We start from the raw sequence: 20,620 nt of genomic DNA on the forward strand, positions 1-20,620 counted from the left end.
CGGCCTGGCTGTCGGGTGGGGCAGGTCTGCCATTTTACCTGTGTCTTTGAGGGAAGGGTTGGGGGCTGAAGACTGGGGGATGGGGCTCAGGCCCTGGCCACACCCCTGGTGCCGTCCCACACCCTGCCTGTCGGCACCTCTGGGCCACACACACCCTTTCCTCCTTGACCTCTGCGCAGCCCTCTCTCCCACACCCTCCTCCTAGCTCCTCTTCGCTCCTCCTGTTCCTCCTCCACCCTCGGCTGGACGGGCCCTTCCTCCTCCCGAGTCCCCAGCTCTGTTCTCTGTTCAATGGGTGACACTTGTGACCATGGTGGCTTCCCCTCTACTCTGTGACGACTTGTTTATTACTGTCTGACTCACTGAGGGCTGGACACCACTGGGGCAGCCACGCCTCCCTCGTCTGGCAGGGAGCCTGGACACAGGCGCCCAGCCCGTTGCTGGCTAGGTGCTGAGGGACAAGCACCTTACCCTCCGACCCCCCGGGGTGACGGGCGGCTTGCCCTCCCTGCCTCCCTCCTGCTGGTCCCCCCTCCCTGTCTCCCCAGGCTGCCTCTGCTCCTCTCCGGGGGTCCCACTCTTGGGACACTAGCTTCTCTCCGAGTGTGAAGTGTGCCTACCTCTTTCCCAGGGCTTGTGGGGGAGGGGTGCAGAGGGGACAGACCCTGTGGGTGAAGCAGCCCTGTGGTGCCCCGCCCTTGCAGCTGGCACCTGTGTCCAGCAGGAGCTGGTGCCCTCACTCCGTGTGGGCGTTCCCGCCCGTGGACAGCACATAGTGGAGGGCACATTGGGCGTGGAGGGGACGTCTGGTGGCTCTCACACCTCCCCTGCTGGGAGCGCTCGGCTGGGGCCTGGGGCCTCCTCCCTGCTGCTCGGCTGGTGTGGCCCTTGCCCAGTTCCTGGAGTGGCCTCTCTGCCCAGGGCACCGACGGTCCCTCCTGGAGCCCTCCTCTTCCTGGGCGCTCCCCTTTCCTCACCGCCCCGTGACCTGCCCTGGGGAGTCAGGGGCCAGAAACTCCTGGCGAGCACAGCCCTGCCTCAGACTGCCGCTCCTGGTTGGGACCGTCACAAGTTCCGTGGGAGAGGGGCGTGAGGGGTGGACGGCCGCCTCCTCCCAGGGCCAGGCTGGTCCTCCCCCTGAGGCCTGCTCCTCTGGCTCCTCCCCATTCCCAGTCTTGTCCTTGCTGGGAGCGCCTTCCCGGGAACCTCGGGCCACCCAAGGCTCTCCACCTTGGTTTGGGGGACTTAAGGACCTTCAAGGCCCTTCACAGCCCCTGGTTTCAGCTTTGTCACCTTCCGGGTCACGCGAGCTTCTCGACACCAAGGCGGCCCCCAGGTCTCCTGGTCTTCACCTCCTGCTTGGCCACAAGAGTACGGAGCGTGTGGGGAGTAAAGTACTCCAGGAGGAGACCCGGGGTGCCGCGGTCCCCAACCCAAGGATGACTGTTACTAACCCTGGGTTTGTTCTGTGGGGGTTGGTGTTGTATGGACGGCTCTGCAGCCGGCTTCCCTCCTCATCTACACCAGTTTGACACGGTGCACTGAGCCCGGGGCCAGGCCAAGGCCCAGCTCTAGGGAGCCTTCTGTTGGACTCTGCCCCCTTCACACTCGTGGGGAGCACTTGGCTAGGCTGCTGCTCATGGTGACCTCTGGCTGCTTCCCAGGCAGGGACGGTGCCCAGGTCACTCACTCACCAGACTAACTGGCGCCCGGCTCTGCATAGACAACTTGGGCGGTCCTGGGGGCCTTCTGGGCAGGGGCCAAAGCCAGGACCTGGGAAGAAATTCACTGAATTGATCTAATTTGTGGATCCTAAGGATCCGTGTCGATCAACATCTCAATGGGCTTGTTCAAGCCGCCAGTCCCTGCCCTCTCACTGTCCCTCGGCTGCCGGCTTGGGAGCCCCTGGGACTTCCCACCTGGGATGCAGAACACACCTGCCTACTTCTCCCTGGGGGCTCTTCTCAGCGCCAGAGCCTGCGTCTCGCTCGGGGGCTGCTGGTCCTCGGCATCTCCTCCCCAGCCGAGGAAGTGGTTTCTCTGAACAAATGGATCTTCCTGATGGAGGCCCTGCTGGCCGTTTCCCCAGGGCCCCCTAATGTGCTGTGGAGGCCTAAGCAGCAGTCTGTGGAGCGCCTCATCGTCCTCCTTCGAGGTACTCCTTTCTGCTTGGTCTCAAGAGACAGTTCACTATCTTCTTAACAAACCTTAATTATTTACAAGCAACCGTGGAGGCCTCAAGCTGGGCCTCCACTCCCTGCCTCCTCGGGTGGTTAGGTGACTCTTGTTCTGTCTGGGGCACCTGGCACACTCCATGTGCCCTCTCGGGCTCCTCGGATCCTCTGTTTTATTGAGGTATTTTCCAGGAGGTATTTTCCAGGAGGTATTTATTGAGGTATTTTCTTCGTTTCCGGTGGCAAGCTCTGCGCTTCCTCAGCCTAGTTCCCCGAGGCTCCTTCCTAGGCTGCCCAGGGCATTGCTGCAGCCCCCCCTGGGTTCCCAGGGAATTGCTGCAGCCCCCCCGCGTGCCCAGGGCATTGCTGCAGCCCCCCCGGGTGCCCAGGGCATTTCTGCAGCCCCCCTGCGTGCCCAGAACATTGCTGCAGCGCCCCCTGTGTGCCCGGCCTGGGCTGAGCTGGGTGAGGTGCAGTTGCAGGGTGGCAGCTGGAGAGCAGAGCTGGGCCGGGATAAACATCCACTCGGTGGTGGCGCCCTCCATCTTTCCTTTCCCAGTGCTGGGAGGAAACCCAGGCCTGGCCCTGGCCAGTGCCAGGCAGGTGCTCTGCTGCCCAGCTGCAGCCCTGCCCTGCAGCAGCCCTGAGTGAGAGGCGTGGTCTCCTACCTTACTGTTGAGGAAACTGTGCACAGAGAAGTTAATGAGGCTGAGGAGCCACACAGCCAGGAACAGGAGAAGGACTCCATGGGAGAGTGAGGGGTCTCCTGGAGGAGGCTGCTGGCCAGCCCCCCACCAAGCCCTGCAGCAGGAGGAGCTCGGGCCCTGCTCTGCCGGCCACCTGCCCCTGGGGGGACACGATGGTCATTAGCGTGGGAAGTTAAGGAGAGAGGGGACCAGAGTAGGAAGGAGACTTCTGGAGCAGGAGGGGCGCAGGTGGAGCAGCACCAGACGGGGTCGGAGAAGCGGCTCTGGGCAGCGGGAAGGTGCCCCCACCATCCCCCTACAAGGAAGCAGAAATGGGGGCAGTTGGAAGCTTCTAGAAAGGAATCTCCCCCCTTCCCAGTTTTCCAGTCATGGATCACCTGTCCCTCCTGGTGACTTTGGCACATTCGAGTGGGGACCAAAATGTCCCACAGAAGAGAAAGTGAGGGACAGGGGTCCTGAGGCCTGTGGGAAGAAGGAACAGGTTAGGATCGTGAGGATGTGTCACGGCCAGCGACCTCAGAGCAGGGGCAGTGTCTGAGCCCAGGAGGGCTGAGGTTCCACCAGGCAGATGACCAGGTGGCCTTAGGCAACAAGTTCTTAAACCTGTCTGGGGCAGTGGAGAGCGTGAGTGAGCCCCAGGGCTGGGACCAGTCCTCTAATGTCCTTCTCAGGTTTACAGTCTGCCTGCGGCCCTTTTCCTTTTTTTCTTTGCGAGCTCTTTCTCATCCGTTCCTGTCTTCCCTCGCAAATCTATTAGCATAAAAGGATCTAACTCACTGTTGTCATGATCTCTAAGACTGATCTGTTCTCTGGTTACAATCAGTAGCAATCGCCAGTCCTTTTGAGAGCTCACCTGGGACGGTGGTGGGTGGTTGTCTTCTGGGGTTAACTCCTACCCAGGGGCACCTCGGCCGCAGCCCACGGCCGGGGAAGGAGAGGTGTGTGCTCTGGAGTAGCAGCTCTCATCTGCTGAGCGCCAATTTTGAGTTAGGAACCCCTAAACGAAGTCTGCGTTTCATGTCACTTAGTCCCCATACAACCCACCCCCCAGTGAGGACCCTGTGGCACAGAGAGCTAAGTGGACTGCCCAAGGCCGTGTTTGAACAGAGAAGGGTCTGGAGCCCTGCCCTCAGCTCTCTGCAGCGCTACTTCCCCAGTGGCCCTGGAGGGGCGTGTGATAAGCGCGGTGGGGCGCAGACCAGAGGATACAGGGTCAAAGGGCGCTTCCGGGTTAGAAGAGTGAGGGCCTGGGAGAGGGTGGCTGCCCTGCGGGAGGCGAGGCTCACTGCCTCAGCCCTGCGTGTCCTGTATCTGGAGGTGACACCTCTGCCACGTGTGTAAAGCCCGAGAGCCGGGGGGTCCAGACCAGCGGTGGACGCTGCTGCCCCGCAGTTCCCAGCTGCTTCTTGGTTTCCCTCCTGCCAGTAAGAGTCGTCCTTGGAGTTTGGTCATTGAATTAATCCTCGTGTGAGCTCATTTCATGTCCACAGACTGTGCCCCAGGGAGATGACCACTTGGTGGGCAGAGCAGGGGCCTGGTCCCCACCGTAGGCACATATTAACTACTCGAGGGGGACGGAAGAAGGTCCCGCCCCCTGGGGCTGCCTGTCAGATGGCCGTGCTGCCTGCTGGCCAGGTGCTGGCTGCCGTGGCTGGGTCAGCTGCTAAGCAGAGCACATTGCCTGACGTCCCTGACCCTGTGGCAGGGGTAACAAGTCTCTACTGTCAAGGAAACTGGGGGAATACATGAGGGAACTGCAAGATGCCTACAGGGGGCTGAGCCGCCAAGCTATGGTGAAGCTGGCACGGGAGTGACGAGCGGAGAGCCCTGGCAGAGTAGTCCTGTGTCCCATCTCTGGCTGCTGAATGGATCCTGGCCAGCAGAGATGGAACTGAAAGGCACTCCCGGGAACACCCTCATCCCTTTACTCTCACCACACACGTCAGCAGTAGATGAAGAAGTCCCATGGGAGGCCAGCAATGTGTGTCGAGGTCTCCTGTGACCAGGCACAGGGAAACATGGATGCACGGTCTCTTTTCTCATTTCCCCAACAGCTCTGGGAAGTCAGTATGAAGACTCCTGTTTTACTGATGAGAAAATGAGGCTTAGAAAATCTGCGGAGATGGGAGGAGGTGGGGCGGAGGTGGCAGCCAGGCTTGGCCACCAGACCTTTTCGTGATGCTGCGGGGTGGAGATGCATGGACCAGGCACAGGCGCTGGCCTCCCGGCCCTGGAGGACAGCGGAGGTCCTTGGCCACCATTGCTGTTGTGGCAGCTGTACCCGAGGCCATCAGGACAGGAGGGCTGGGCATTCTGGCAGAGGTCCCATGCCGGGCACGGTGACGTCCACGTCATTACCTTTGCATGGCTTTCCTGCTTTCTTTCCAGTCTGGGTGACCGTCAATGCCATCTCTGTGGAAACCCCGCAGGAAATTCTTCGGGCTGCCAGGGGAAAGAGTGCCACCCTTCCGTGCACCTACCACACTTCTGTCCCGGACAGAGATGGACTTATTCAGTGGGACAAGCTTCTAAGGACTCATTCGGTAAGGCTCCATGAAAGGCCAGGGCATCACGGGGATGGGTGTCACCTGACCGTGACCCCTGGGAAGGCCAGCAATACAAGGTCTTCTGATTCCATCAGCAGAATCAACTGCACCTGCGGGGTGGGCCGGGCAGGAGCAGGAGTGTCAGGTGAAGGACCGCTGGAGTACATCATCTTCATTTTCGAAGTCACCTGTCCCCAGATCTCTCCATTGGCCAGTCTTGAATGACCTGATTGTTCCATTAGAGTCAGTCCTCTCTTTGATTAGCACACTCCTCACTCTAAGGCCGGGTCATTTGATGGGGTCCTCCCTGCCTCCTGGCGCTTCTTTTGGAGAGTTTGCAGGAGTTCTGTTTTATTTTCTACTTCTACGTATAAATAGATGGTGTAAACCCATGGTTCAAAAGTCAGAACTTTATAAAATGGGTCCATTGAAAACCTGCTCCCACCTCACCCCTGTTTTATCTGCGCGGCTCCACACCCTGGTCCCCTGGTCCCCCTGAACAGTGGCACTGTCTGCAGGTGCTCCTCTGCCCCCGTGGCTTGCTTTCACCCCCACAGTCGACCGAGCTCGCCTGTGTTTTCACTATTAGCCTTTGGGACCCAGAGGGCCCCCAGCACCCGGGCGGTTTCACCCTGGCTCTCTCCAAACCCCCCTGGTCCCTTTGAGTGACACCACCAGGCTTGCCATTTCTCCACTCCTTCACTGGGTGGCTTTATCTAGCCTGCCTGTCGGAGAACACCTGCATGTCACTGCCCCCAAACCCTCACCCAGCTGGGCCTGCTCTTCCGGGGCATCCTCGGACACGCCAGGCAGCCCCTGTGGAAACGGAGCCAGCAGTTCTTCTGACAGCACCCCCTTCCTCGTGTTTCCTCTTTGGGAAAGGACACCGACCCTGGAGGGCTGCCACGCCCGGATTCTAAACCCTCTCCAACCTGGGGACCTGCCTCTTCCACGCTCCACCCCGTCACCCGAGTGTACCACCCCGACCTGGTCTGGGGCCAGCGCCTTCCACCTGAGTTGTGGGACTGTTTTCTTGGTGGATCCCCTTTCCCCTTCCAATTCATTCTGTACCCCACTTTAAGGACCAACCTCCTAAAATCTGAGACTCTAGAGCCTTCCAGGTAAGATGCAAACTCTTCGGCCCCACGCAGGCGTCCCCCAGGGCTGGCTTGGCAGGGCTCCAGAGCTCAGGTCCAGAGCCAGGTGCCCAGCTGGAGCCCCAGCTCTGCTGCTTCCTGGGCCACGAGCCTGGGAAGAGGCCTGAGCTCGGGGTGCGCTCTGTCTCACGTGCTGCAGCTGGAATCCTAAGATCCACCGCGTGGGGTGTGAGCTGACACACGCCAACTGCCGGGACGCAGCCAACGCGGGGCAGGCACTGTCCAAGGAGCAGCCGCCTGGCCTCCCCCGCCCCCTCCCTGCCATCCTCCCTCCAGCTCCTTCACACTGATCACCGACTGGTCCCTTTGCCCCAAACGTCCACTGGCTCCTCCCGGCACAGCCAGCCCCCAGCCCTCCGCTGGCTAGTTCTTTGTTATTTTTCAGGATTCCTAGCCTCTCTCTCAGGAGGCCCCCGACCTCCACGCCTAGAAGTGATGCCTGTCTTAGGCAGTCCCAGCGCTGGCCTTAGAGGTTGCCAAGTGTGGCTGCCCGCCAGCCCATCACTCCTGGGGAAGAGCCCCCGAGTTACCCACCCCCGAGTGCCAGGAGCCAAGCAGGAGCCAAGCAGAGGCTCAGCAAGGCCGAGGCTGCCCAGTCAAAACCCTTGCTGCCTTGCCTGAGCTACCTGCTGTGCCTTGACTGCAGCTCTCGGAGGCAGGCACAAGAGGAAATGGGGTCACAGAGAGGTCAAGCACATGCTCAAGGTCACCCGTGCAGTGAGTGGCAGAACTGGGGTTAGAAGACAAGCAGCCTGGCTGGAATGTCCGGGTCCAGCTCCGCCATGTGCTGTTAGGCCAACAATCAGTTATCAGCAAATAAATGACTTCCAAAGCCAGGAGTCAAGAAAACACAGGGAACTGGGCCTGTGCTGCACGCTGTCCTCCCAGCAGCTCAGCGGTGAGGCAGGAGTCCCGAATTCAAAGCCAGCCTCTGCTACTTAGAAAGGCCCTAAGCAACGCAGTGAGACCCTGTCTCTACATAACAAGGGCTGGGGATGTGGCTCAGGGGTTGAGTGCCCCTGGGTTCAATCCTCAATATCAAAAAAATAAAAATAAAGTAAAAGAAAACAGAAAAGAAAGTGAGTTGGGAGCGCTGGGTGGTTGCACGCGGCAGGTGCTCAGTAAGCACTGGCTGTCTGACTGAATGGGAGGAGACAAGGGGCGGGTGATCAGCAAGAGAGGCCCAGGGATCCCAGAAAGCCCGCTGCCCACGTGTGCCCCGGGGGCTGAACTGCCCTGCCCTTTCCCAGGACTCCAGTCCTTCCACTTAAGGTGAGTCCTAAGACCCCCCAGAGGGACAGAGCTGAAGGCACCACCAATGGGCACCTGCGCTGGCTCTGGTCCAAGGGGCCTGCGTCTGTGCCTCTGGGGTCTCGGGGTAGCCAATAAGGGCCACCAAGGACAGGCCCAGGTCAGGGCCTTGGGGGAGAGGACCAAGTGGCATTTCTTATTGTCCTCAGGAAAGAGTGGTCATCTGGACATTTAAGACCCAAAGCTACATCTTCGGCGAGCTTTATGAGAATCGCGTCAACATATCAAGCCATGTTGGACAGTCGGACGCCTCCATCACCATCGACCGGCTGACCATGGATGACAACGGCACCTACGAGTGCTCCGTCTCGCTGCTGTCAGACATGGTGGGCACCTCCAAGTCACGCGTCCGCCTGCTGGTCCTGGGTGAGTGCTGCGTCTCTCTCCTGGGTGGTGGGAAGAGGCTGGGGCCAGTAAAAGCACCTGGTGGTAAGGTACTTGGTGATAAGGCAGGGTATTTGGTGGTAAGGTACTTGGTGATAAAGCAGGGTATTTGGTGGTAAGGTACTTGGTGGTAACGTACCTGTGGTAAGGTAAGCAAGTTGCCCAGTGGTGAGGCAAGGTACTTGGTGGTCAGGGACTTGGTAGGTGGTACGTGGTAGGTTCCCCAGGTAAGACGACAGGCAGCAGTGGCTTGCCAGTCTGTCCCAGGGCAGGGCCCACTGCTCCCCCTTTGAAATGAGGACTGCCTGAGTTCTCCACAAATGGCAGACTGTTCCAGGGGTCGGAGAAGGAGGGTCTGGAGTGGCCCTCCCACCCGGAGCTCTTCTCCCCACACCAACTCCTCCCTTTCCATGACAAACTCATGAAAGAGAAGGAAAAGGGAAGCCCCAAATCCTGTTGTGCCTCAATATGGGACTCTCAGGGCCCCGTGGTGACTGAGGTAGTGCGCCTCTCCCTGTCCTAGTGCAGCTCCCAGAGGAAGACCCCACACCTCCCTCCCACGCCAGCCCGACAGACACCACTGTCAGGCTCCGCTCCCTTTGGGTTTTGTTTGTTTTCTGTGGTGCTGGGGATGGAACCCGGGGCCTCACACACGCTAGGCAAGCGCTCTGCCGCTGAGCCCCAGCCTCAGCCCCTCCGCTACTTTTGAAGACGTTCTGAGACAACATTCTTCCCAGACAAGTGACTTACTGGAATGTAGGGTTTTGGAAGGCCCCAAAGATCATCTACTTCCATATCCTCGGTTTCAAGATGAGACAGAGAGGAAGAAAGCAACTTCTCACAGCGAGTATTGGAAAAACCTCAGTGGGCGCCGTGTAGGCCCACCGTAAGGAACAGCCCCACCCTGGGAGGCAGCGACTCATTAAACCTTTTTCTGTTTAAAAGGTCACTTTTCTGTTTCTTTCCCCTTCACAGCACCTGGCAGTGTTTTATTTCTAATTGCATAAGGGGATGCTTGACTGGAAGCATTTCAGGGAGCCAGACTGCCTAGCCACACAAGCTAGTGCTGCACAGACAACCGCAAAGACCACTCCACCCTCCTCCGTGGGCCGCCTGGGCAAGGCAAGCAGGTCCCCCTGCTCCCTCGGGCTCCTCCCAAAGCAGGACAGTGATATAAAGATCATTCCGCAACTTGATTTTTCTGTATTCTTCATGCACATTTCTCCTGGTCAACCCAGACCCACCCAGTCACGGGGTAAACTCTGCCACCTGGATGTACTATGATTATTCAGCTGTTTCCTATGGTGCATGTCAAGGCGGTTGCCATTTCCCCCACAGGGACAATGCTGTCATCTAACCCCAGTGCAAGCACACACGGAGATCTATGTGTGTTGGGTTCCTTTAAACAGCTCCAGGTCCTTTCACTCCGTGTCAAGAGCCAGGCTGAGGGTGAAGGACACAAGTTCAATCTGAAATCACAGCACTCAGTGAAATCGATGTTTGGCTTTTAGAAAGAAAGAGATCACTTTGTCCCACATGCTACGAACAATTCTTGGAAGTTTTCTTCCGCAGCGCCGCTGTTAGGCGGAGACTGCCGGCTGCGCGTGGCCTGCCGTGGGTCCCTGTGTCTTGGAGCAGGTGCGCAGCGCCCGCGCAGACTCTGGCGCCCCCTGGCGGCTGCAGCGGGGGCGCGGCGTCCCGCTTCCCGGGGATGCTCAAGATGGCCCGGGAGGCAGAACCGGTGCACGTGTTGCTCAGTGGAGGTCGCCCTGCTTCTGGTGGGAGCCCAGTGAGGGCAGGGGCGGCCTGCAGAGGCCAGGGCGCTGTGGAAAGCTCACCTCCTGGGGCTGGCTGCTGCCTTCTTGCCATCATCTCAAATTGGGCTCCTGAGAGAATTCAGGATGTGATTTCCAGGCTTTCCCCATCCCGCCGGTGGTGGAAAGCTCCAGAATCATCATCATCCCCACCCCCTCCTCCTCCTCCTTTAATGCCTCTGGAGATGCAGTTGACCTTGGTTACTCCCCTTCCCCTTTGTCGCGGTTCACAGAGCTACCTGGCCTAGCAGGGCTCTAGGTGCAGCCCCACACTTGGTGGGACTCTGGCCGGCTGGGGCTCCCCTGTGGCCTGAGGGCCGCACCTCCTGGGAACCAGAGGGAAAGGTCGGGCAGCAGAGAGCCCTGTTCTGCACCCTCATGGAGCTCAAGAGAGAAGATGTGGTGCAGCAGGCTGTCCTGGTTCCTTGGAAATGTCGCTTCCTCTTGTCCCCCAGGGACCTCTCATCCCCAAAATGGGCAAGAAGACAGCTGGTTCATGGTCTTCGGGTGGCAGCTTCCCTGGGTCCATGCTGCTGCAATCCTGGGGAACTGGGCCGGCTTATAGGAGGACTGGATTGGATCCCTCTGCCCCTTAGGTTTAGGGACTGTCCTCCTGGGAGCGGCAATGATGTGTTATCCGTGTCCTCCTCACACCTGGCTGGCTCCCTGGCAGCTAGGGATGTTGGACACACCCAGCAACACACCTGTTTTCAGAGAGCTCTGTAGCTGCTGGCCAGGGCAGGAAGGTGTGTCCTGGACAGCTGTTGCCCGTGACTTCTGGGTGGGGATGAGCAGTCAGTGCTCAGTGGCTGTGCACCTGCATGGCAGAAGTGGAGGCATTGTTCAACGGCAAGCCAGCCATCCCAGGGGATGTGTGAATGTGTTCTCCCCCACCCTCAGGCCACTGCCGGAGGCCTCCAGCAAGCTCCGAGCCTTCGCACACAGAGCCTTCTGTCGGCCTGGCCTGGAGTGCCCGCCTCTCCTCTGGCCCACCCACCTCCACTGTCGCCTCCTGTACCCCCACTCTCCTTCACGTCCCAGCCGTGTGTGAGTGGGCCTGGCTGTCTGCCTGGAGGCAGTGACACTGCTTGTCCTTTGCCCCCGGGGTTCCCTGGTGCAGTGTCCAGCACTTTCGGCATGACAGTGCCCAGTAAGGCAGGCCTGCTGACGCACCCTACACTGTGGCCTGTGAAGGCCGCTGGGGGAAAGGCTCCAGGCCCCAGGGAGGCTGTGGGTAGCTGAGGATGTGGGTAGTTGGAGGCCTGTGGGTTTGCAAGCTCTTTGCTGGGGCTTCCCTTTCCTATCCCTGCCCCTGTGTCCCTTTGGTCTCAGTGGACACCTCTGGGGCTGCCCAGATTCCCTTCTGCCATGCCAGGGCAGTGATGTATTTTCTGAGCACAATGCGGGAAGGGGCCAAAGCAAAACCAGAACGTCACTGAGAGGTCAGAGCTGAAGGGCTCTCGAGAGCCTTTGACCGAGGGGTGGCCAACACCAGGTCCAGGCCACTGCCTGTTTCCACAGGTCTAAAGCAGCCGCAGTAATGCAGTCCACAGATGTAAAAGCATCGCCTCTGGCCCTCTGCGGAGAGGTGTGATGTCCCTAATTTTGCAGAGAGGAAGGTGGGGGACCTGAGGGAGTGAGATTTCCCCAACGTGGCGAGGGGTGTGCAGTGGGCGCTGGGTCTGCAGTCAGGAGAACTGGGGGCTATCCCAGCTCACCAGCACCCATGAGAGGTGTCCCCTCTGGGCCTCAGTTCCCCATCTTTATGATGGCCACATTGGACTGCCTTCAAAATCCCGTACTCTGAAGCAGAGAGCACAGGAACCGAGCTGGGTCGCCCCTGCCGGACGCCATGCTGGCCACGTATGTGCTGCCTCTCGGCGGGCGACAGCGGGAGCCCATACTTTGAAGTGAAGTGATCTCCCAGCGTCCCATCTCACCACTGAGCGCAGATTCCTCGGCCTGGGAACGAACAGGTGGTGGTCTGTGCTGGGTGTGTGTTGGGAGGCAGATGGCGGCCCACCCCATCCAACGTGCTCCTTCTCCTTGCCAGTGCCACCCTCCAAGCCGGACTGCAGCATTGAGGGAGAGACGGTGATGGGGAACAACATCCAGCTGACCTGCCAGTCAGCAGAGGGCTCCCCGGCCCCGCAGTACAGCTGGAAGAGCTTCAACACCCAGAACCAGGAGCGGCCACTGGTCCCGCCAGGTGAGGGACAGCGGGGGAGGCGAGGGCGGCCGGGAGGCAGGGCTGACCAGTCAGATGCCCTGGAGGGCTGCTCCTCCACTGGGCGCTTGTGATTCTGGGGCCTTCCATTCAGGCACTGGTATCTCATAAGGCCTACCTGGCAGGTATTTGTGAGAAATGAAAATGATTCACGGGAAGCACTTAGCAGAAGCACTGAGCAGAAGCACTCAACAGAAGCACTCAGCAGAAGCATGTGATAAGTGCTGTCACAGTTTCCTCGTTCCCCATCCTAGTCTTCTCCTGTGAAAGCACAAACTGATGGCCACTCTGCGCAGAGGCACTGGTGGGATTTTAATTATGACCTAAAGTGTACATTTGAGGCCCTGAGTCTAAGCTTGTGGCTCCACCCAAGAGGGGAACGTCCTAGTCCCACCTCCTATCTGTACCCGTCCCAGTCCACCCAGGCTCACCACCCCCCCCTCTGCAAAGTCACCACCGTTTATGGCCCTGCCCCCAGTTTCACCGCCATGGGCCACAAGGAAGGAGGCGGGAGGTTTGGCTACTGTTGCCAGGAGACCAGTTCTGTGCTGGGCAGCTGGTATTTGACCTTTAAGTCCAGAGAGAAGCTAGGAGGGAAAAAGAGTTCTACAAATATCATACTGCCTTCGCCTGGCGCCAGCCCGTGTGGAAAGTCCTGCATGAGCACACCAGCTGCCCGCCGCTCACCCAGTGCTACACCCTCCTGAAGACAGGGATGACAGGGCCTGAAGGGTCTCTCAGGGAGGCCGGCCTCTGCCGTGGGCCTCAGCACCTTCTGGGAGCCTCACAGAGCACCGGGTCCCAGCCCTTCTGCCTCTCCTGGGAGAGACCTCTCTGTGACCAGGAGCCAAAGCTTAGTTCTCAGGTGATCCCTGGGGGGTCTAAGAGCAAGGCAGGAGGCCAGTTCTGTGCTGGGCAGCTGGCGTTTGAGGGAGGGAGCAGCTTTGTCCTGCCTCAGTCAGAATGGGGACCTTGGGGACAGGCAGGGCTGTGAACCGCCCACCACTGCCAGACGCTGAGGAGAGGCTCTCCCACCCCACCTGCCACGGGCCCGGAACCTGTCCCCATCTTCTTCCTCTGCGTGTTGGTCCGAAACCTCTTCTGACTTTTAAAACACTGCGGCCCACCATGTTGGCATGGCCCCTCCGACCTCCAGCATCCGCAGACAGAATGTCCGACATCAGAGATCGGCCCTTCTGACTTGGCGTTCAGTGGAAACAAACTAGCAGAGAAAGGAACAGGGATCTGCAGCCAGGAAGCCAGGATTTCTCCTCTTGTAGCTGCGAGTCTCTTGCAGCCTCTCTGCCCTTGCTATCCTTATCCGAGAAACAACAAAACCAGGAGGAGCCTAGTCACCTTCCTGGGAGGCTGTGGGCAGGGCTGGAGCAGCTCACCCAGGGGAGACCTCTGAGCACACTTTGTAGCCCATGCCGGTCAGCTGAGTTCCACATACTGGAAGGAAGAGGATTCGAATATCAGGGAAGGAGGCTGGAATACTTTAGGGAAGGAGGTGGTAGAGGGCAGGGGTGGGTCAGGAGGATCCTGAGCCCCCAGGGTGAGCGGTGGCAGCCAGAGCCCATGGACAAGCCATAATGGCAGGGGATGGGCAGAAAAGTCAGGCCTTGATAGCCCGACATTCATGTCTGGGGGGGACCAGGGCTTCTGGGAGGGGAACTTCTCACAGCAGCAACCAAGTGAAGGTGGGAGGCTGCCGCAGTCTCTGGCTGGGCACAAATCACGAGTCTCCACACAGCTTGTAGATTCAAACAGCAATTCTTTATTCCCGAACTCACACCGGCCGTCTACAAACACGCTCTGGGGGAATCCACGTTCTCTGCCCAAATCCACTCTCTCCCAAATCCACTACTCTGCCAAAATCCACTTCTGCTGGGCTTCTGTCTCCCAAAATATACTGTCTGACCCTAAGAACTCAAGAGGAACTCAGCAGCAGGATATGCCCTATTCTAAAGGGGGAACACCCTAATCTCCTATTATGCTAAACCGCCCTGGTCCTTGAGCAAGGTCACCTTTCAGAAGTCCTTCCACTAGACAGCATGGGAGTAAGCTGGCAAGGAGATTGTCATACCTACTTGGCTGATGGCTCCCAGCAGGAGGCAATGGCTGTCCCCTTGGTGTACCCCTTAGCCACAAGGTGTCACCACTGCAGCAGAAACGGCAGTTTCCCTGGATGTCAGAACTGATCAGTCCCTTTACAAGGCAGCTTTGGAGCCCCAGCTCCTTCACAAAGGCAGACCCACAGAGCAGCTGTGCCCCACGCTGCCCCATCCGCCAGGTACCGTCTGCAGGGCGCTGTATGCGCCTGGCCTTAGACGGAGTGTCACCTTGTAAAGCTTCAGGTCTAAGCTTACCCAGGGTCTGCAAGCACTTCCCACAGTGTGTTCCTCCCCACAGCCTGTTCCCCTCTTAACAAGATCCAGTGCACTGAGGAAATGGGACCACTGGGCCATAAACCCTTATCAGAGATTCCCAGGGCTGGCTAGCACCTGGGGACACGGAGAGCTGTGCCTTAGGGAGCGCATGAACGCCTGCCCAGAGACACCTGAGCTCGCTTTGCTCATGGACCCCCTTGCCAGGACCAGAAGTGTTATTCTGGAACATGCAGGTGGGATTCCAGGGCAGAAAGGGCAGCATCTGAGAGAATCCAGGGGTCAGTGCCCCGGTGTGCAGGGAGGAATTAGAAGAAAGTACCGCATTTGTGAAAAGATTGAAGGAGAGCAGCCCTAGGCCATGTGGTGAGGTATGGGGTCTGGTGGCGTCCACTCCTAGGCTTCCTCCGACCCTTCAGAACAGACGAACCTCTCGCTCTTGGCTCCAGCAGCACCATTGGGATTTTGTTCTGTGTTTTCTCCTCTGTGGACTGAACAGGCCAAAGGACAAGGGCCCTTTTTGGTGGTCTTAGCTGTGGTCAGCTTGTAGACTCCAGGTTAGACCAACCGGGGGGACATCTTGGGTCCCATGCACATCCTCATAATGGGCATGTGCTGCTTTCACTGTGTGGCCCTTGAAGGACAGTTGTGGTGTTCTCAGGGAGCTCGAGACCTGACCAGGACTTCTGTGTCCAGGACCTGGAGATGGGCGCCCTTGTTCCACCCACCGCACAAGACGGTTGGAGGGTTCTGTGCACTGCGTGGCCCAGACAGGAAAGGCTGCTGGGGAGGGGCCAGAGCTGCCCAGCTTCCCCCTGGGGAAGGGGCAGGAGATTAAGCCACGTGGTGGACAGGCCAGGCCTATCACCTGTCACCAAGGAGAGGAGCTGGACTTGTTGCTGAAGGTTAGGGGCAGCTCTGGAACAGCCAGGGCAGGACGAGGGCCCAGGAGGGCATGTGACCACCCGGTGGCAGCAGGTGTGGAGGCTGGCTCTGCAGTCCACAAGGAGGCCAGGTCTCCACTCCTCCCTGAGGCTGCCGCCGCTCCCTCACTCAGGGTGGGGTCTTCACTCCACTTCCCAGCTGAGGCTCAGAGAGGCTGGCTCCCTGGAGCCATGGGGGTAAGAGAGCCTAGCCAGAGCCTGCCTCCTCCCCAGCCAACACCACAGGCCCACACCCCACTCCCACACCCCCACACCCACACCCCACTCCCACACCCCCATACCTCACACCCACACCCCCACACCCATACCCCCATACCTCACACCCACACCCCCATACCCACACCCCCACACCCCCACACCCCCACACACCCATACCCACACCCCCATACCCCACACCCACACCCCCACACCCCTACACATCCCCACACCACACACCCCCACACCCCCATACCCCACACCCCCACACCCCCACACCCCACACCCCTACACATCCCCACACTGCACACCCCCACACACCCCCATACCCCACACCCCCACACCCCACACCCATACCCCACACCCACAAACCCCTACACACCCCCATACCCCACACCCCCACACCCCCACACCCACAACCCCACACCCCCACACATCCCCACACTGCACACCCCCACACACCCCCATACCCCACACCCCCACACCCCACACCCCACACCCATACCCCCACACCCTCACCTCACACCTCTACACACCCCCACACCCTCACCTCACCCCCATACCCCCACACCCCCACACCCCCACACCCACAACCCCACACCCCCACACATCCCCACACTGCACACCCCCACACACCCCCATACCCCACACCCCCACACCCCACACCCCACACCCATACCCCCACACCCTCACCTCACACCTCTACACACCCCCACACCCTCACTTCACCCCCATACCCCCACACCCCCACACCCCCATACCCCACACCCCCACACCCCCATACCCCACCCGCATACCCCCACACCCACATCCCCACACCCCCATACCCCACACCCCCACACCCCTACACATCCCCACACCACACACCCCACACCCCCATACCCCCACACCCACACACCCACACACCCACACCCCACACCCCTACACACCCAGACCCCACACCCCTACACATCCCCACACTGCACACCCCCACACACCCCCATACCCCACACCCCCACACCCCACACCCATACCCCACACCCCCATACCCCCACACCCACACACCCACACACCCACACCCCACACCCCCACACACCCACACCCCACACCCCTACACATCCCCACACTGCACACCCCCACACACCCCCATACCCCACACCCCCACACCCCACACCCATGCCCCACACCCACAAACCCCTACACACCCCCATACCCCACACCCCCACACCCCCACACCCACAACCCCACACCCCCACACCCCCACACATCCCCACACTGCACACCCCCATACCCACACCCCCACACCCCCATACCCCACACCCCCACACCCCCATACCCCACACCCCACACCCCCATACCCCACCCGCATACCCCCACACCCACATCCCCACACCCCCATACCCCACACCCCCACACCCCTACACATCCCCACACCACACACCCCACACCCCCATACCCCCACACCCACACCCCACACCCCCACACACCCACACCCCACACCCCTACACACCCACACCCCACACCCCTACACATCCCCACACTGCACACCCCCACACACCCCCATACCCCACACCCCCACACCCCACACCCATACCCCACACCCCCATACCCCCACACCCACACCCCACACCCCCACACACCCACACCCCACACCCCTACACATCCCCACACTGCACACCCCCACACACCCCCATACCCCACACCCCCACACCCCACACCCATACCCCACACCCACAAACCCCTACACACCCCCATACCCCACACCCCCACACCCCCACACCCACAACCCCACACCCCCACACATCCCCACACTGCACACCCCCACACACCCCCATACCCCACACCCCCACACCCCACACCCCACACCCATACCCCCACACCCTCACCTCACACCTCTACACACCCCCACACCCTCACCTCACCCCCATACCCCCACACCCCCACACCCCTACACACCCACACACCGCACACCGCACACTGCACACCCCCACACCCACACCCCCACCCCACACACCCACCTCACATGCCCACACACCCATACCCACACCCACACACACCCACCCCACGCACCCACCCCATACCCACACCCCACATGCCCCACACCCCCACACCCCCACACCCCCACACCCCCACACCCACACCCCACCCCACCCAGCGCAGGCGCACACCCTGGGGGCAGACACCTGTGCTCAGCCTGGCCTTCCGAGCTAGGTCTCGGGTGCTGAGGAACCTTCCAGTTGTGAAGCACCCTCCGAGCCCCACTCCTGTGCTTCCCTGGAGCCCTCAGGCCACACCAGGCCACGTTCACCAGCAGCACCTCATGTCCCGCCCATGAGCTGCGGGGCAGGTGTGGCCAGCTCTGACCATGGTGGGGAAACAGGCCCAAGGGAGCCGCGGGACTGCCGAGGACGCAGGGCTAACAAGCCGCGAGCCACTGAGCCACCATGGGCTTGGGCTCCAGCCACGGAGGTGGAGATTCCCCTGCCCAGAGCAAGCGGCTGCTGTGGCTCCGTCCGCGGGCCCTGCCTGCCCCTGCCTCACCCTCTGCTGTCCCCTAGTCTCAGGCCAGACCGTCTTTCTGAAGAACATCTCCACAGACATGTCGGGCTACTACATCTGCACCTCCAGCAACGACGTGGGGACGGCCTTCTGCAACATCACCGTGGCTGTCAGACCCCGTGAGAGCCGTGGGGCGGGTGGCTGGCCGTGGTCCCAACTCAGCTGAGCCCCCGGGAAATGAACTGGGACTCCCTTAGGGCAACTCGCTGGCAGGGCAGCATGGGGACCTGGGCAAGATGCCTCCTGTCCCAGGCCTGCCCTCACCTGGGGGTCAGTCTAGTTCCACTGGATCTTTGGAAGCGGAGCCTGAGACTTCAGCACCTGGCCTTCTGGAGAGTCCCAGGCCTCTGCCCCCAGGGTCACTCAGTGATCATGGGGCTGTACCCAGAGACAGCTGCCATGGCCCGGGCCCATCTTTTTAGGGTGGGACACTCTTTAGCTAGACACCAGGTCTAGCTCTAGCAGGAGCTAGGAGCTGGCAGGACTAACACCTGAGGTCTCAGAGCTTGGGTGACCCAGGGTGTTGAGGTACAGAACCAGGGACCAATCTGCCCCTTCTCTAACCTGAGGAGTGTCCCTGGCCTGACTGGTCACAGTCCTGTAGAGAAAAGACTATATCTTTTGAGGGGTGTGGCCAGAAGCCAACAGTGCCACGGGCCCCGAGGCTGGGAGGGACCTGCCCCAGCCCCCTGCACTGCCCGCTGCCCCCTGGCACAAGCCACGTCGGGGGCTGGGGAGTGAGCTGCTCTACCTGTTGCAGCCTCCATGAACGTGGCCCTGTATGCGGGCATTGCTGGGGGCGTGGTGGCAGCCCTCATCATCATCGGCATCATCATTTACTGCTGCTGCTTCCGGGAAAAGGATGACAAGGAGGTGGACAAGGAGGACACGAGGCCGTGAGTGTTGGGCACAGCCGGGGGGGGCCTGGGCAGCCCACTCCTCACAGACACGTCCACCCCCTCTGGGGAACCTACTACGTTGGCACCCCGATTTTGTAGCTGAGAAAAGAGCAACTCACCCAACAGTCCCAGGGCTGGCTTCTGTGGTCTGTGCTTGGCCGGGGCCAGGCCTGGGCGGGTCCCGGGGCTGCTCCCTAGTGCCTGCAGGTCAGGTCTGTGGCACCTTCCTGCCCACTCCCTGCCTGACCCTCCCATGCAGGTCCCTCTGCAGTGGCGGTGGGGTGGCGGGTGTGAAGGCTGCTCTTCCCACAGTCTGCAGGAGCCCAGCTTCCTGGGGCCCAGGTGAGGGACCTTGCCCTCTGTCATCGCTGCCTGCAGGAACCGGGCGGCTTACCAGGAGCCATCAGAGCAACTGAGAGAGCTTTCCAGAGGGAGAGAAGAGGAAGACGACTCCAGGCACGAAGACCGGAGGAGCTCAGGGCGCGAATCCCCTGACCGTGCCGGACAGTGACGGGCCGCTGCAGCTGGGTGCAGGGAGGGTCGGGGCACAGCCTCCTGCTTCCTGGCCTCCTTCTCTCCAGGCCCAGCTCTGTCCTCCAGCCCAGGCAGTGGCGGGAGCACTTCTTCCCCATGCTTGCTTCTGGGGGCCTGGCTGGCCTGGCTGAAGGAATCCCACCTGTGACCAACCCGCCAACCCACTCCCCTGAAAAATGACCCTTGCCCACTGCCACACCTAGTTCAGGGTCTGCCCCCAGACCTGGACCAGGCCACAGCCTCCAGCCGCTGAAGCTGGCGGGAGCTCCCGCAGGTGTGCACTGCATGTGGGCAGCCCTGCTCAGAACTGCCCGAGGACGCCATGCCAGCCCTGCAAGGGAGCCCAGCACCCAGAGGAGCACCCCACAGAGGGTTGCGCTTAGTGCATTTTTGCTGAAAGAGTGAAAGAATAAATGAGTACTCGAAGGACTCCATTGTTCACCTCACTCCTGGGCACACGCCAGCTGGCCTTCAGCTTCCAGCTGCCCCAACCTCAGCTGGCCTGGAGTAGGAACCCCTGGGGCGCCCAGCCCTCTCAGCTCCTGCTTCCCTGGAGTCCCTGCAGCGTGACAGGGAGCCTGCTTTGGAAGGGCGGGCCTCCTTTGTGGGTCCTCTCTGATAGGACGGTGTGCCCCACTTGTCAGTAAGTTAACTGAGTTGGTCTAAAATGAACGCCCACGAGCTCACGGATGGTACAGGGCCCCCGTCCCCGTGGCTCCTCCCTTGGCGGCTCCCAGAAGGAGTGGCGAGCCCACTTCTGCCTCCCAGCCCACATGGTGCGCCTGGTGGAGGCTTGCCAACGC

General features: G+C 60.5%; 1 protein-coding gene across 1 annotated transcript; it reads left to right on the forward strand.

Annotated features, from left to right (window-relative positions):
• Positions 1-8,170: 8,170 nt before the first annotated feature.
• Gpa33 (glycoprotein A33) lies at positions 8,171-19,794 on the forward strand. Its single transcript, XM_076832192.1, has 5 exons — positions 8,171-8,261; positions 12,147-12,302; positions 18,384-18,503; positions 19,145-19,280; positions 19,662-19,794. Exons 1-5 carry the CDS (start codon positions 8,171-8,173, stop codon positions 19,792-19,794), a joined length of 636 nt encoding a protein of 211 aa, XP_076688307.1.
• Positions 19,795-20,620: the final 826 nt, after the last annotated feature.

Source organism: Callospermophilus lateralis, chromosome 13, assembly GCF_048772815.1.
Source record: "Callospermophilus lateralis isolate mCalLat2 chromosome 13, mCalLat2.hap1, whole genome shotgun sequence".
Taxonomy (NCBI): Eukaryota; Metazoa; Chordata; class Mammalia; order Rodentia; family Sciuridae; genus Callospermophilus; species Callospermophilus lateralis.